This window comes from Mytilus californianus, unplaced genomic scaffold (assembly GCF_021869535.1).
Source record: "Mytilus californianus isolate M0D057914Y unplaced genomic scaffold, xbMytCali1.0.p SCAF_12, whole genome shotgun sequence".
Lineage (NCBI taxonomy): Eukaryota > Metazoa > Mollusca > Bivalvia > Mytilida > Mytilidae > Mytilus > Mytilus californianus.
Window position 1 is genome coordinate 43105724 of NW_026262604.1, and position 18892 is coordinate 43124615.

The following is an 18892-nucleotide window of genomic DNA, read 5'->3' on the forward strand; positions in this document are numbered from 1 at the left end:
TCGAAAGAGTTTTACAGGAAAAGTTTTACGACTGATGATATCTATTTTGATGCAACAATAGAAATTTCAACAAGTAATTTGTAAATGATGTGTTTATTGATGATGGGTGCAAAAATCTGTATTAAACTGAACCTTAAACATGACAAAAACTATGAATAAATGTCATAATCGGAAAGGACCTTGGTTTTCAATGGTCTTAGTCGATTAATGAGATTTGAGCATACCTGACAACTGTAAACTTAAATCTAAGATCAGGTAATAGAGTGGAACGCTCTAAGGATCACTGTTATGCATATTGAATGTCCTTTTGGTATATTCGCATCTGTTTTAAAGCAGTCCCGAACATTTGTGAAAGAAACGTGTCAAGATAAATGTATCCTAAACATATTACAATCTGTTTTTTTATGTTTAAAATGTGAATATCAAAATATCTATCTCGTTTTATCAAGAATATACGTAGGACTCTGAACCGCGATGGTCACGCTGATGTGCGATGGTTTGACGCTGACGTGCAATTGATTACATAAATCATATTTTTTTAATGTTTTTCATGTTTACATTTCAATGTAGAATTCAATTGATTGTTAGAAGTAGCTTTTCGTTTTTTTTATGTAAAACATTGAGAGTTTAACCGTTTAATTTAAAACAGTCATTGTATTTCCAGTCCCCACTGAATGTAACTTTGTTGTGTACATTATACTTTGTAAATAGCTTAGACAAAACAAAAAGCAGCCGTTCATTTAATCGATCAGAAATTGACGCTTCTATTTTTTTAAACGCAGTACTAATTGCAATGATAACAAAAAAGATGGGTTAGTTGTTAGTTGAAATGCAAATACGTCATAGTTAGTCAGAACGAAACAAATTAAGCGAAAAATGTATACTGCTGTTATTAATAAAAACAAGGAATAAGATAGATCACCGATGTCTTTTAGTGCAACTGAAGAAAATGTTTAATGTTTGGTATTTATATACAAACTTATAAAAAATCAAGCTCTCATGATAAATGAACATCTCTAAATTGTAAACTAGCCATCACACGTCTTATAGACCATCGAACATGAGCGAAAGGACCATTGCACTTCGGCGTAGACGATCGCACTTCAGCGTGACCATCGCACTTCAGCGTCCCCATCGCACCTCTGAGTCATACATATATACACAACATTTGTACTGAAATCGATCAGTCATTGATTCATGTAAACCTCATCGTCTAGTTCATCCAATTCATTATATCCATGTTCCGTACAAATTTCGTAGTCACCAAAAAAGTGGGATATATACTCAAATGTTATTCGAGCATCGGGGTCTTTAGACCAGCAATCTATGGCATGATCATAAATAGCTTCCGGACAACAATCAGGTTTTATGTGCCTTAAATCCCCTTTTATTCTGTTAAATATCTCTGGATCTTTCAAGCCTGAAAAATAAACAAGAATATTAATATTACTAAATGATATTTTTTATGGCATGTTAGATTAGTATTTGTTAAGATTAGATAAGATTAGAAAACGAATGTAAATCATAATTTTAACAATGTATTTAAACAAAATCTGCAATAACATTGGTTCAGATTATTGATTTATATTGTTTTATTTCAGACAGGTAATTTGATATCTTGGTAACCTACGTTGTAAGGCGTTTTAAAAAAAGCGACCCTAAAATACAAATTAATGAACAGTTGTTTGCTGTGCAAGCATATCGGGCACGCTTAGTTGTTTAAAAACAGTATATTACACTCTAATGATCATACATGTACCATCTGTGTTCAGGGTATCATTCGCTTTCATTCACTAACCTATCGTGTATGTTGGCAATTATATTAAGACAATGCCCTCCTTGAAGTATATTAAAGAGCTTTCCGCGTCAGATCTTATGCATCTAGAACTAAAAGACATTGAAAAAAATGTACAATTTGCCATAAAATGTGGGGAGCTATGAGATCAAGTATAATTTTTAATAACAGATGACACATTATAGATGAACAGTATCCTGTTGTGAGTAAATTCATTTTAAGTCGGAATTTTGGCTTTCGCATTGTTCGTGAAAGGTTAATTCGTTCGATTCCTTTCTTAAGGTCCTTTTTTAAATGCTACTTGTCAATATAGAAAAAAAAAACTGATCAACCATATAAGGCTTAAAATTTGGTACGCCACGAGCGCTTTTTATCTCCAAAAAAAATCCTCAGTCAGGCTCGAATAAATTAAAGTTATCCAAACAGGTTTGACAAATATATTCAACATTATTACATACCATATGTTCTTCTGTTTATAATTAGTCGTAGGTTTATGAAGTTGTTGTTTTGACAGTTCAGTGAAATGCAATTCAATTTTCTTTGTTCTATTAAATTTGATATCAGATTAAGCATCTACTTCTCATATGTTCAATGGTTTTTCGGATATTTTAATGTCAAATAAAATAAATGTTTTATGTTGAATTACTCGAAATACTGTTTGTCTACCACTAGTCATATATTGCCTTAGTCGTATTTGGTACAATTGTCGGAATTTGCGTTTTAAATGCTCTTCAACTTTGTTTGTGATGTGGCCTTCCAGTTTTTTTTTCGAGTGCCACTGATGAGTTTCATGGAGAGTAGTACTTTTGATAAGCTTTTTCGTCATCATTTCGTTATCATGTAACTGAACTTTGGTGAAGGGTAGATTTTTGTGCTATTTTACATGGTACGTTACCCACAAAAAAGTGTTTTGCAATTAGAAAGTGTATGCATTAAATCCTATAACAAAGATATATGAAAATAATATGCCTAAATACACTGCAATTTCTTACCAATTCAATACCGTTACCTTATTTGTTTTTTTTTACCAAGAACATATAATTCTTAATTTAATCTGTCATCTGGACACTTTACCTTCATACGGTATTTTGCAATGTCCGAACACTTCCATTAAAAGTATTCCAAAAGACCAGACATCAGATTTGGTAGTCGCCTTTTCCCCTTCAATTATCTCTTGCGCTAACCATCGAACCGGTGGAATAGTGCCTACATATAGTTAAATAACATGATATTTAAATGACAGCAACTAACCGTGTACTACTTTTAATCTTTGATCTTTGACTACAATGGATTCAATAATATTGCGTTAAATTCAAGTTGGAATCAAAATTAATGGCTGCTTAATGTATCAGCCAACATATCGATTAATTGATTGGTTTTTAACGCAAGTTTTAGCACTATTGGCTATAAGATGTCGGTAATTTTTTATTGAAGAAGGAAGCTGGGGTGCCCGGAGAAAATCACCAACATTTGGCAGGCAAACTGATAATCCTTGTAAATTTGTATGGAGTCCAGGGATAATTTAATAGACATACGCAACTCATTGATATCCTGAAATGATAGTTCTATTGGTAATAGTAAAAGATCAATGATAAGTTGATATTGAAATTACAAGACCTCCAATCATGTCTTATTAACATATTAACAGCTTGTGTATAAATATAGGAAGATGTGGTATGAGTGCCAATGAGACAACTCTCCATCCATGTTACAATTTATAAAAGTAAACCATTATAGGTGCATGTATGATCAGATATATTTTTGATACTTACAATATTATACCTATCATTTGATTTAATTAAAGCGTCACTTGTCACTTGTAAGTCTTTTGTAGACACGATGCGCATCTAGGGTGCAACATTATTATGAGCCTGGTATCTTTGATGAATTTTGATCATACTGGACGTGCCATGTATGCAGTAAACGGTCGTCAACTAGTGACTAAGCGGACATACAAATTAAACGCGTTCAATCGGATACACATTCGCAGTTCAATTTTAAACGTTATCATTCTGAATGCGGTAATTGGAGAAATCACACGCAATATGGGCAACCGGTGAATAAGTAGCTTTAGTTTATGTTATGTTTTGTCAGCACCAAACTGTACCATGATTTTTATCGTCTTTATTGATATCAGAGATCTTATTATCAGTCAAAATGGTATAGCTATACAAAATTATGTAAACTAAAGACGTTTAGCATCAACAATAAGACGGTCTATGTTGTGACCTTTGCAATTTTATATTCAAGCTCGTGTAGATGTTACTTACGCCTTCGTTTGTGATCTATTGTATGGTCATTTGTCATATGCGCAAACTTGAACCCACAGACTTTTGGGTTCCAATTTGATCCAAATAATATATTGGCTGCTCTCAAATCGGAATGAATGATCTCTCTGGTTCCTAGAAAATCCATTCCTTTTGCAATCTAAAATAAACCGTATAAAATGTAAAACGCATGGTTTGTTTTCTATATTGTTAGAATTCTCTTTGGCCGTGAACGAATTCATGAATGCGGTAAAAGATGTTAAATCAACATAAAAAAGGTAGGTTTGTTTACATTAACCCCGAAAACTGTTATATTCCGGCGATTTTTTTTGACAGACTATTAGCACAGACTTATTTAAGTTACTTACTAGTTTACATATATATTCCACCCCTGCATCGACATGACCAAGTGTGTTATGATAGTTCTCTGTTCAAGATAGTTTAGAATTTTAATGTAAGGCTTGCTGAGCTCTTGAAATATTTAAAATTTAAATATTAAGAGTGGAGAAAGATCGTAATATACGAGATATATATAGTGGTGGAATATGTTTCTCTAATGAGTTTTAGGCGATATCCAAACAAATTTTATCCTTTCTATACAAAGGTTTGAGGAAAGTTGTGTTCTTCTTATTATGACGTCATCAGGTATTGTCGCCTTTTTTTCATGACGCTACAATAGGAACTTCAGAAGAAATAAAAAAAAAAAGATTGACATTATAATTGACATTCGACCAATTATTTGCCGAAAAACAAAGTTTTCTTTAGACATGAGAAAGATTTGTTTTCAAACCGATCATGAAAAGTGAAAATAGCATGAAATTAGAGAAATATAGATTCCATCACTGCAACAAATGTGTTACGATATTTCTCCGCTCGAGACATTTAAATTTTAATATTCAAAGCTCGAATCTTGCCGAGCTTTTTGAATGATTATAATTTAGCTGTTGAGAGTGGAGAAATATCGTAATACACGAGTTAGTGGTGGAATATGTTTCTCTCATGATTTTTATCCTTCTTTTTCAAAGATTTGCAGAAAGTTGTGTTTTTATATGTGACGTCATCAGGCATGGTCGCCTAAGAAAATTTCACGTCATAATTAAATTTCGACAAATCATTTGCCGAGAACAGATATTTCATTAGTTAGGAGAAATATTATTCTCACACCGATCAAGAAATTTGAAAATAGCACAAACATTAGAGAAATCCATATTCAATTCTGCTGTTTACAAACATCGTGAAGTATCCGATAATGCGACCTCATCGACTTTATTTCACAGAACTTTATGTAAAACTTCTTACTCTAGTAATGTCCATAGGAACTCAGAAATGTTTGTGTATTACAACAACAAACGATTTAGTAGAAAAATACATCAGTCATTACAATATACATCTCGAGAAAATAATGAAGAACATAAATATTGCACATTCTGTTTAAGGCGTCAACTACGTACTTGTTACCATAAATGAATGATCTGTGTAGTAATATAGACAAAGAAGACAATAGAAAATACGGTAAGATTGATAGAAAAAAACACGTCAAAACATAATTTGTTTGTAACAGAAAAAAAATATATACACTATTACTTTCACCTTAGATGTCATTTCAGTCATATTCCTCATAGATGTGTCCATTGATGTATGTTCATCTAATAAAATCTGATTTAAGCTATATTCCGTAAGATATTCCATGACTAGAGATACTGGATGTTGCTCTGTGCTTACTCCTATCATTTTGATGACGTTCTCGTGAGATGATCCCTTTAATATGTGAGCTTCTTTCAGAAAGGAGACGTGGTTATTATCAACGTTTTTCTTCACGGCTACTGTAGATCCTTGAAAAGTTGCTGTAAATAAGAAGTCAAAATGTTTAGCAGCTCCAATGATTTTTGGGATTTGATGGAATACAATTTGTGTGTGTGTGTGTGTGTGTGTGTTTAATTAGTAACTTGTATTGGAAATAATAGTTAAGTGCACATCATACAATGCATAAATTGATTGAGAAGAAGCGATTGTCTTTCAGATTCGGGAAAATAACTCTATATAGGTTTGAGATATTTTTTGATTTGACGTTTTCTGATATTAGTCTAAACAAAATTACTAGACAATCGCATTTCCAATAAACTGTCGTTCAGATTTTTCCAATTTAATTCAAAAATGTTAAAAATATATATTAGATTAGCACTAATCCAGGTTATAATATTCGGAAGCACGAAATGTATAAAGTTTTCTTTCATTATGCATTGGCAAGAAAACTAAATTTACATTGTGTACTCCAGTTCTTGAAAATGTCTTTTTTAGAGAAAGTTAAATAAAATAAAAAACGCAACGACTCTTTGAGATGACATAATAGAAATTGAATCTTAAATGACTTGATTGTTTAAAGTAACATGGGCTATTTCCAATTTTCTACAGCAAGATTGGTGACTTTCCTAAGTACATCCCCTTTTTTCACATTTTCTTTGTCAACATACTTCTTGTATGTTATCGATAGCTACCATCAACAAAATTGCAAGAAAATATGAGACCATGCGTGCCGCTACTTGGTTGGTGATTCCAGAGATTTGCTATTTAATATATATATTTGCATGCAACAATTGAAGGGTCTCCTGCGTGACTTTGATGCAGACTGTTTGATGATCAGCTAAAATCTGATCAGCAGACTTAAATAAGTCATTGCATAAACATTTTAGTCATACATAAAGTTAAAAAAGTTGACACTGTTTGGTAGATAATTATCCCCATGGTAATCATACCTCATTTCTGTATGTTCCTATTACAGATTAATGACTTTAATTTATTGTACGATTATTTCACATGTTATATATTATTTTATTTAAACATTCCTTTCAATATGAACTGTTTTAAATTAACAATTGTTCGTTTAAACGTACCTTTCCAAACTCGCCCTGAATAAACAGCCTTTACAAACCGATCAAGAGATGATCTTTTGATATCAGGAAACCATCCTACAGTGATACAATCGAACAGTAATTGGCCATGTTTTAAATGCACTAATCACTGGCATTTTATTCAACAATATACTATGATTTAAAGATATAGATTTGAGAACTTTCACAGATAATAAAGCACTTTGCAATAAACTATGTGCGGAATGTGTGTTTCAACAAAATAATCATGGGATAATTATTCGATTCTACAAAAAAGAAATATTAGTATTAAAGCTGGTACATTTTTCCCTTTACAAACAACATTTCTAAACAATATTTCGGATGTACATTGATAAAATATTATGTATTTGTAGTGGATTTATGTTTTGATAAGGCAAACATCTGGGGGGAAAACACGCATAAATAAACGTTACGTTTACTGAATTGGTCTCTGGAAAACCTGTTGACAAGTACAAAATCAAACCTAATCAATAAGTACAACAAAAACACATGCAGTTCATAGAGTTATATAGAAGATCCAAAAGAGATTTTCTAACGCATTAGTCGCTGGTAAATTGCCAATTCCATAACATAAAAAAGAAGGACAAAAGGACAATAGTGTACAACACACAGAGTAGAAAGCTAAATACTGAGCAGTATAAACCATGCCAAATCTAATCATTATGCAAAAGAACCGTAATAATTAACAAATTTGAATTGTCAACCGTTTAATTGAAAAAAATTTCATAGAATGCAAATAATGATTTGCATTATATATATCTAGTCTGCATCCCAATATCCCACACATTAACCGTTCAATACACGTACACGTCAACCAAATCCATGAATCCATGAAACGAAGACTATATTTTAAATATGCCTCAGATTTGTTTTTTAAACCATAGAGTTAGAATCCCGAACCTGGCAGCTGCACTCGACTCCAATCAATATTAACTTTGATTTTCAGTTTTCTGAACGAAAAGTCGGTTGTTTCTAACCAGTCCCTCCAGCTTCCTCTACAAATAGAAACTGACCACCACAAAATAGCACAATGGTGCTGAAAGTGGCACTTAACGGCAATCAGTTGATCAATTAATTGCCATGAAAGCTGTTGGAAAGACGTTTTTTTTCTTATGAAGATTCTTCTAGGCGACAGTAGTTTGCAGATGTTCGAATCTCGTGAATTGACTAAAAAAGGAACGAGACCTGATGTGTCGACAAGGTAAGCATCTTATGCTACGCATAAAAACCACTCTTTTAAAATGCCGTACGAAATCCAGACATTCGGAGAACATGAAATAATTTCAGTGTTATTTTAAATTTACTAGTGCTGGGTCGATACAACTGCCGGTAGACTATTATTCCCCAAGGCTACCGTCTACTCACTAGTCAGAATTTGTAATAAACGTTGATAATGAGGAAATTGTTATGAAACTTAAGGTACAAGACACTCAAACAAATTTAACGGAAGATGAATTTGGCTATATATTTTGAACCTTTATGGTCATACAGCATTTTTTCGCGTGTTCAAATCTTATGATCAGTGTCGTTCTTAGTGAAAGTAATCCAAGGAATTTTTTTTTCGGAAACACTAAGTATATTCGACTGTACGAATGGGAAATAACTGTCATAGTCCTATCTTGGTACAGCCTTGTTCCGGAGAAATGGTAAGTAAATCGTGGTCTTAACAATAGTGTCATTTGGAAAAATGAAATCACACACTTAAGGGCATACGATACAGTTTTGATCACACGGTGATTTTGTGACGAAAATTTGCATACTATTTTTAACCTAGTCAATTCAAATATGTAATAAAAATATACCTTCATGTTCTATTTTTAGAGATAAATTGGGTCGAAATTTTAGACATTTGCTCAAAGTTTTTTTTTTCGACATTTCTAACCTTTGAACGGACACACCTAACTCTTTTGTTTCAAAAGATAACCACAAGCGGATTTGTGTAAGAACATTTGGAATATCGTCTAAACATAAATATACCATACGTTTGTGAAAAAAATCGGTGATTTCTTCATAAAAAGTGATACAAATAATCGTCATAAATAATCAAGTCATTAAAAAAAAAAGGATCCATGTACTCATTTTCTAGCTAATGATTAAAATCTGTCGAAAATGCATCTTTTCCCGATATTTCAACGTTTGACGACGCGAAAAATAACATTTTACGTTAGAAACGTTATTATCTCTCCTGTGACTGTATCGTATGGCCTTTAAGTGTTTCGTTACATTGGTCATGATGGTATAATGTGTTTTGATTGTGTATTTTATACATACCGGCCGAAGTTTTTGTTTTAGGTTCTGTACATGCAGATTTTGGATCTGAAAATAAAAAAAATATTTCTATAGGGAATGGATATATTTTGAGTCATTGTCATATGGTAGAATCATTCGCTGATATGTTTTCGTTGATTTGTTATAAAGTTTACCTTAGTTTTACACTAGTAGTATGTGCTTGTGAACATAGATAAGAATGTTCAATCTGCGTATAAAAGGAAAAAAAAATTATCTAACTCCAAGTAATTTTCCAAAAAGGGGGAAATGCAGAAAAAAACTGTCAAAATCAAACATTATACTTTGTCAAGTAACTGAATGAATCAGAAACAACTGTCATTTTTTTTGTCTTGGCAAAGGGATATTCCGAAGAAAATGATAGATTAAACCTGGTTTTATAGCTAGCTAGACCTCACACTATTCTGAAAGTATCGTGGTGAGTAAACCAAACTCACATAATATGTTAATGGGAAAATAATTGGGTTCAAACCGCGCCAAAACTGAAAACATACATCATAAACACATAACACACCGACTAAAAAAATCAAACAAGCCTACAAATAAATGTCAAAAAGACTTATAATTCAGCGAAGATACACAACTGTTAAATCAAAAATACCCATGTATTTATTATTAAATTTCGAATAAACTTTATTTTTATTTTCTCACCTAAGTACTGTGATGTGATGTGCTGTTTCGGGATATTTATTCCTTTGTTGCATTCAGAATTTTGACCGTGTTCATTTTCTTGACCTTCTTTATGCTTGGAAACAATTTCTTCTATTTTAACGGCAATTGATCCAAGTTTCTGAATACGAATGATTTTTGTATTGGCTAATTTGATATCGAATTGCTGCAATTTAGCCTTAGTTGTCTCAAACCTCTTTTTGATACTAGACAACTCCTTGATCATATTTCCTCTAAGTCCAAATTTATTATTTGTAAAATCGTAATTTTCTACAGATGCAAGATGTTGCAGAAACTCGTCCAAAGAATTTTGAATATCAAGAAGTTCTATTTTCTGGGTATTGTATGACCCTTTGCATATGTCTATTTCAGATAATAATTTCCCCTTAAGCTCAGACTCAAGCTTCAAAACTGTACACTCAATTTCTTGCTTTACTTCTGATATTGCATCAATAACTTCATTTTCTTGAACTGTGAGGTTTTGGTAGTTGTGTTCATTTAACTCTACCAATTCATGTACTGTGTTTTTTACCTCTGTACATTCATGTGCAATTTCTTTGTACCACGAAGATGTTTGTAGAAATTTCTCTGTACAATCAGGACCTTGACCTTTAATTCCGTAAACCTCGTAACCTGTACTTGAAAAATTCACCTCATGTTGTAACGTAAACTTGTTACGCTTATGTGCTTCTGCACAAGCCATGCACAACGGCTCTGAGCACTCAGTACACCAGGCAGCTGTACTGTTGTGTAAACTTCCTCGTTTGCACGACTCGCATAGTGGTGGAACTACCAGATGATAGCTGAATTAAGAAATTGGTTAACGTCAATGTATTTTAAAACTTAACAGTTGATGTAATTTGTATGATACGAACATATGCACAAAGTGTTATTTGTTTGTATTTTCTGTATTCGTTTTGCTGTCACTTTCTTAACTCTTAAAATACGATTAATGATATATTTATTTATATATTATGGCAGCTATATGTTCACATAAAATGGTCACATATCAGCATACATTTTTACAGTTTTATTTATCGTTTTATTCATAGATAACATGCCTATAAATATTTGATTTATCTGTCTAAAAACCTTTAAAGTGTTTTTTTTTGTCTTCAAAGTGACGAAATATCAATGCAGTTGAATGTTAATTAAAGCCCTTCCATGATGTGTTACATGACAATTTTGTTTCCAAAAACAAAACATATTGAGGATAACAATTTAAACAAACTTTGTAGATATTTCTGTAAGTGTTTAATCTTTTATTGAGTATTAATTAAGTTATTCAATATTCTTTCAGGATTGTGAATTACGCTTTTCTTTTCTTATTTTTATTAACTATCATCCATACAGCATGTGTAATACTACTCTGATTACTTCTAGATATAGCTGATACATCGTAATAGTGGGATAGACGTAATGTGAAAACGAATAGTAATGAACATAAGCCCCCCCCCCACCAAATGAGGAATATGACAAAATAGTTCAGCCAACGGGTAACATGTGATAGTTATATGATTATAATTAATCTATAATTCAACTTTCTTGTCTCGAATTTTCAATCATAAATAATATCTATGAAGGTAACAACGAACATAAATTGAAAATAACAATGAAGAAATGAATATAACCTTAAAGCTTTAACATGTTTAAATATGAATTTATGATGATTCTTCCCTCTACTGTCTTTAAAATACAAAGAAAGAAAACTCAATCACAGTGTACCGTCATTATTTAAATGCTCCGAAGATGAATTTACAATATATTAATTCTGCTACAAATGAAAAGCAAAAAAAAAAAATTAAAAAAATTCACTAATTGCACCACTTGAAGTAAATCATGGAATCTTAAAAAAACGACATAAAATATTTCATTAATTAAAACCTAGCGCTGCAATAATTGAAACAAATAAAACCGTACAGCTAGAACCTTAACCTCGTGATAGTCATCATTTCTTTAACTACTTATTTATTCAAATAAAAAATCAATTAGAATAATCTAATGCACATATACAGATACAAGCCAACAACAAAGTAAAGTCTGAAAATACAGTTTGATGAATACTGAAGAAATGGTTTGTCTTTATTGTGGAAAAAGTATTCATTACCTGTTGATTGACTCATGCAATGCTACTACTTGTTTTGCATTTTCAAGACAATACCGGTATGATGGTTACAGCATAAAAGCATAAAGAAATATCAAATTACATTTTTTTAAAGAATCCACATGCTTATAAGCATTCGTTTCTTTGTGTTTAAATAATATTTCTAATTGATTACACTCGCGATACAAAGTAATGAAATAACGGTTAAAAATTCAAAACAGTTCACGTATGCACACAAGTTCGTTTTATTGTAGAAATTAAATGACCTCCCTATAAACATTACACAGTTATTTTAAAGTCTTACACAGTTCCTTTGTTCTACATTGATTGTATCTGGTGTACCTTGATTATATTAATAACACATTTTCCTACTTATATAGATATTTAAATCTTGCAATAGATACAAATAAATATAAAGTTAAGGTTTATGAACCATTTTGTAGCCATATCAATTACAAAATTTTCAAAGGGATACAATATCAAAATAGCAAAGATAATAAATATTAGAAATGTGCCAAAGGACAACCTCTTTCAAAGCAACATTTCTTATTGTTTTATTGCATTTGATAGACAATTGGGATTTTGTGGCAATTAAGCTTTTTGCAGAAAATCTACAGACTTTAGTACAGAGATTTTCGTTATAAAATTTTAAACATAGATTACTCACTTGTCTGTACATCATGTGCTAGTGTTTGTTGTTGAGAACAAATCCTGAACAACCTTTACATTCCAAAAAACCTCGTGCTGAGTCACTAAAGTCGAGCGCATTCTAGAAGGTGTACTTGAATTGGTCCATATTTATATTTGTTTTAACCAATATCTTAATTTAGAAACTTGTTTTAAGGAAATCATTACTAGCAGTGCATGCAATAATCCTCTATCTCAAAGCACCAAATTATCAAATATAAGAGTACAAGGGGAAACAAAAAAATGGCACATAATCCTTAATCCGAATAAACCTGTCCAATCAAAGGACAATAGGATATGTTATGTTAATGATATGTAGTTGAGTGAAATGTCCTTATATGAACATGATGAAACGGGAAATTGTATTGTTAAAAGACACTATACACAGATAAAGAAAAGAAATGTTTGACTTAAACACATAATAAAAAAGCAATTAAAATCAGCATCATTTTAATTAGCTAATCTTTTTGAATCAGGAAACAGTTACAGCATAAATTAATTCTCATCTGGCATTTTTGCCAAAAATTAATTGATACCATGCAACAAGTTTATTTGGTAGAAACATAAGGTAAGTAGATCTTGACACTCTAAGCATTTCATTTTCTCTGTCAGATTGTCTCTATATGTTATGGTATCTAGATAAAAGACAGTTAATGCATTTCACCATTATGTTCTATATTTAGCAAGAGCAGCCATGTTTTCTGACTGAACGGAAAAAAAGAACATACTTCATATTGCAAACCTTAAGAATCATTCAACCTAAGTCTAGTTGAAATCAGTTTAGTTGGCTGTTAAAATATTTTTGTAATTTATAGGTCATCACAATAGGTAACACTACAAACCAGTAAAAGTCTGAAATGGCCTATATCTGTACTCGACTGTACTGATTTTTACTCGACCAGTCTGAATTGGTCTGAATTTTACTCGACATTACTCGACCCCAGTCTTAACCATACTCGACCGTACTGATTTGTACTTGACCCTTATCTTTGCCATTGAAAATAGTCTGAACTATTACTCGACCAGTCTGAGACAGTCTTAACCCATTCTCGACCTGTACTCGACCAATTTGTTCAGTCTAAACCATACTCGACCAAAGGTCTGAACAATACTCGACCAGTCTGAACCATACTCGACCAGTCTGAATTGGTCTGAATTTTACTCGACATTACTCGACCCCAGTCTTAACCATACTCGACCGTACTGATTTGTACTTGATCCTTATCTTTGCCATTGAAAATAGTCTGAACTATTACTCGACCAGTCTGAAACAGTCTAAACCCATTCTCGACCTGTACTCGACCAATTTTTTCAGTCTAAACCATACTCGACCAAAGGTCTGAACAATACTCGACCAGTCTGAACCATACTTGACCAAAACACCTATACTTTTTTTTAATTTTAGCTGTTAAAATTAATTTCTTTTTTTCTGACATGACAACAGCCACAATAAAATAAAGATATATATAAAAACATATTTTTACATCCTTACATCATGTACATGATTCTCAGATTTATCAAATATAGATAGTTAAATTAAATAATCTTATATAATAATTTAACTATATTAATTTTAAAGTTTTAGAGTTTTGTTAAAAAAAGATTTTCTTTTTACTAAAAACCACACCTTTACTGAGGGTAATAAAACCTTATTGAGGTGCTTCTTGTCTGGCATGTGTTTTTTTTTAACTTCATTTTCCTAAATTCCAAAAGAAAAACTATATAGGTTTCATGGTTACCTACACTAGTTATATAATTATCTTTTTAATAAGGTAACAACAGCCAAAAAATCACTGAAATTGTTTAACCTTATATTAGAAATATATCTATTCTTATTATAATTTGGGATACATTATATATAATATATATCAAAAATGGATAAAAAAATTAAAGAAATAGATAAAATTTTTCTTCTGATTAGTGGTAAAGTATAAAGTAATACCTCCTGCTTAGGGCAAACTCATTAAAAAGATCACACCTGGTCAGAGAGTATTAATTTCTAATTAACATTCATTAAAAATTGCCATATCCTGTAAAACTTAAATCGCAAGGCCTTTTGATTTCACTTGATAAGTAATACACGAGTTTAAGAAAAAAAGGGCTTTCTTTTTACCTGTAAAACACACATGTACTGAGGTAAATAAACCTTATTAAAGTGTTTCTTGTATGCCATGTCTTTAATTTTGACAAAAGTTATTTAAATTTAATTGAAATTAATTTTTTTCTGCAACTTTGGAACACATTTCCTTTTTTAAATGGTTATCAAGGATTGCTATGGAAGTTCTATTATCATGATTATATTAAATTCTTGGTTTTACAAAATAAGGTGTTATTTTTTAAATTTATTAAGTTGCTTTATATACTATTTTAAATATATTTTAATAAAAAAAATGTTCACTGCATTATTAACTAAACTCATCTGACACCATAAATCTATACAAGGCTTAAGTAAATGATGAAAATTGTCCAGTAACCATAAAATATATCTGAAACGTTCAAAAATTTGAATAACATTGAAAATATTAGTCACAATTCAGTTTTGAGATTATTTGATCAGCTTGTTTTATTTTTATTTTAAAGGTGATATATATATATATATATATATGTAAGTCTTGATAAATATGGTGTTGAATTTATATTATGTTTATTGTGAAATTTTGGTTTCAATGCCATATTGAATACATTTTAAATTTCAAATTGTTGTTCAAATTTCTAGCCAGGGGAAATAGCTGTTAAAACAGTTCCTAAATTGATGAAAAACAATAGATAGATACAAAATTTAGGTCTAGGTTGGTTAAGACTTAGTCGAGTATGTTTCAGACTAGGTCGAGTATGGTTCAGACTAGGTCGAGTATGGTTCAGACTAGGTCGAGCATGGTTCAGACTAGGTCGAGCATGGTTCAGACGAAAATAAAATGGTTAAGTACTGGTCGAGTAAAGGTCGAGTACAAGTTCAGACTATTAAGTGTGGTTCAGACTACAGTCGAGCATTATCAAGTAAATTTCAGACCAATTCAGACTGGTCGAAGAAAAATCAGTACAGTCGAGTACAAATATAGGCCATTTCAGACTTTTACTGGTTTGTAGTGTGAGGAAACTTCGGAATTTGACTGTACAATAGTATTTATAAGTAATTTCACTTTATTATTTTGCGATAGTTGTGTTCCATAAATCTTTTTTTTTATTCTGAGTCGATACATTTTCAACACTATCCTGCACCCTTCTCATCTGATGTATACACATATAAAATACATTAGAAATACGATGTTCAAGTATAAAGAAAGTACACACATACTGTTTAACAAAAAGCTTAATGGTAACCTTTACAAACATGGAGTATATTCCTCATATTGATTAACAATTAACAAGTTTGGGACCTCAGTGTAGAAGGTAGGGTATATATATTTATCTATTTGTTTCCGGTCTTTAATACAAAAGCCTTTTTTGGAGGAGGGGGGGGGGGGGTGGGGGGGGGGGGGCGTTTTTTGATACTAAAGACATAAAGGCAAACACATGAAAGAAGGGATGAATCATTTGCATTCATGATTTATTTTTAAAATCTTTCATATTTAAACTCTATAAATATCTCCTTTAATCAATCATCATGCTTCAAGTGCAGCTATGAAAGATTGGAAACACATCATAGTCCCAATTATTATACTGAAAACTCAGCAGTTAAATTGTTGTGCAACCTACTGTATGTTGTAATGTGCTGATAGAAGGCAGCATCTTCAGTGAAAGTCGATCATCCCATTAGGTACAATGGATTCATTTACATTTGTGAGATATTAAATTTTGTAGATTTCGTTTGTTAATGTAAACCATGAATTCAGATGTTCACCGAAGTATATATTTTCTATTGGCTTGTTTACAGACTTAGCAAAACCACGAAATCAAAATCAAACGAAAAAATATGTCTTACTTAATCAAAAAAATAAATGAATCCACAGTAATTAAAAAGTAAACACTTTGTTATTAAATGATTCATATTCAAGAGAGGTGAAAGATACCAAAGGGACATCCAAATCCTCATACATTGCTATGTTTGCCAACTTTAATCTTGTGCTCTGTTCAGGTTAATCATATTAACATAGAATAGATCAATATTTAACTACTTATCACATTTATATGATGTTTATTGTTGAAGGCCGTACGGCTGCCTATACTTGCTTACTTTAACTTCATTTGCATTTTGGTGGATAGTAGTTTCATTGTATTAACTGCTCCAAGAAAATGTTGTCTTTCTCTATATATTGCCTCCTCTCTATCAACCTGACAAACCAAGTCAACTGCATTGATGATAAAGGAATTCAACAGGATGCATGTTATTGGGAAAAAGATCAAGACATCAAAATAAACTAATATTTCAAGTTATGCTTTAATTTTTCTCAGATTATTGCCATATCTAATAAATCGCATAAGGAATTAAGTCTTGTGAAAGAACTTTTATTTAAAACTTTCCAATTCAGGTTGATCTGTTCCTTGTTTCGTCAATTTTCTTATCCTTTTGAAAGTACAGTTTTTTAATGCTAGTTATATATTGCTATTCATTTGATTTTTTTGAAAAGCAGAAATTTGTATGTTTTTTTGTCATCCTTAAAGACTTTATTTGGTTGACATAAAAGCATTGACTGCATTGTTCACTTTAATCTGAAAGTTTTCATGCAAAATTTCTATAATAATCGAATTGACGTTATAATATGGTCAATAAAACAAGACGGCAAACAATCCTGCATAGTATTCCAACTTTTTTCCACGTACCTCTACCCTGCAGACGGACGGACGAGTTTGGGGATGAACGGACGTACATGTGAGGGGACCACTACCATATCTCTCGCAGCCATGAAAATTGGACAAAGATCATCAGCTAGGCCATTGCCTTCTTTCGTTCAACATGTAATCCGTTTTTCCTTTACAATCGCATAAAACGGATAATCAAAGGAGAAATGTATAAAGCAATGAATATGAAAAAATACTGTTTTTGTAGTTATTAAATTCATTCTATTATCTGAATACCTAAAAGTCTAACGACACCAGATTGTTTTATCTTAAACTAATCAAAATTTACAACTCAACATTCTTCGTTCGTTGAACATATAATCTTTTTGTCTAGATATAAAGACTAGAAAACATGGAAAAAAATGCTATTTAAACCCTCAATAAACATCTTTAAAGCACAACTAATTGATATAGTTGAGATATCATTCTTGAAAACATTCAACATTTAATAAATTTAAGGGAAAATGACAAGAATTATCAATCGACAGTATTTTCTTTAAATGATGGAAAAGATGACCTACATAATATAGTTAACTTGATATCATTATGTTTTGAAAATAAGAAAAACAAATATTTCACGTCATGTTCCCTTGAATTTAAAAAGGTTAAGATTCAATTTAAATAGTTACTAACTATGTATTCCTTAAAGTTCTATTTTCGTTTGAGGTTTATGACAGTTGTTCCTACATGAATTTCCTGTTCTTCCTCGTAAAACGTAAAACGTTATAAGAATGTTGATTTAAATGAATAAAAGTATAATTCAAATTCAAATTCAAAGTATTATAGAGATCAATATCAAATTATATAAAAGCCCTTGTTATGAGATGGCATCTGTACGTCATCTGTACGTCAAAATTACTGCAAAACAATGGAAAGATGTAAAATTGGAAGAAATGTATTACTTTCACTTTTAAAAGCAAATAAAAACTTGTTGTTCATGATTAAAAGGTCTGCTACGCGTGTGGTAAACTTGCTAAATATGGAACAGAGAGTTAAGGCTGCAAGCGAGTTGAAAGGCAATTTCATGATATATTTACTGTTGATTTAATCATTGTCGTGCTTACAGACTTCTTGTTGCTTTTGTGGACATATTATCATTGCGTACAAGCCTATATACAATCACCTTTACCCCTAAAAACCATAAAAATTGATATCATAGGAAAAAAACGAATTCACATTATGTCAAAAGTATTATTGAGATGTCACTTGCCGATATAACAAAAATATTATAAAAAATATGACATTAACCTTTCTGTGTCCAGTCGTTTATTGTATTATTTTAAACCTGGCAATTGTTTTTGTTCAGATCCTTTTATAGCTTACTATAGACATTTATTTTACTCATTGTTATACGGTAGGAGAAAGATGTTTCCATCTTCATCATTTGGTTTCCTTA

General features: G+C 31.3%; 1 protein-coding gene across 4 annotated transcripts in view; it reads right to left on the minus strand.

Annotated features, from left to right (window-relative positions):
* Positions 1 to 74: 74 nt before the first annotated feature.
* The window catches only part of LOC127721854 (proto-oncogene tyrosine-protein kinase Src-like), a 242116-nt gene continuing 223298 nt past the window's right edge, over positions 75 to 18892 (minus strand). The window contains exons 2-8 of one of the 4 annotated variants that reach the window (XM_052228661.1): positions 9909 to 10729; positions 9243 to 9287; positions 6954 to 7028; positions 5653 to 5906; positions 4066 to 4222; positions 2870 to 3001; positions 75 to 1420 (exon numbers count right to left, since the gene is read on the minus strand). In XM_052228661.1, coding sequence (XP_052084621.1) covers positions 1188 to 1420; positions 2870 to 3001; positions 4066 to 4222; positions 5653 to 5906; positions 6954 to 7028; positions 9243 to 9287; positions 9909 to 10729 — 1717 coding nt within the window. In that variant the 3' untranslated portion in view covers positions 75 to 1187. The remainder of the gene's footprint in view (positions 1421 to 2869; positions 3002 to 4065; positions 4223 to 5652; positions 5907 to 6953; positions 7029 to 9242; positions 9288 to 9908; positions 10730 to 18892) is intronic. The other 3 variants (XM_052228663.1, XM_052228662.1, XM_052228660.1) reach the window with 3 other exon arrangements.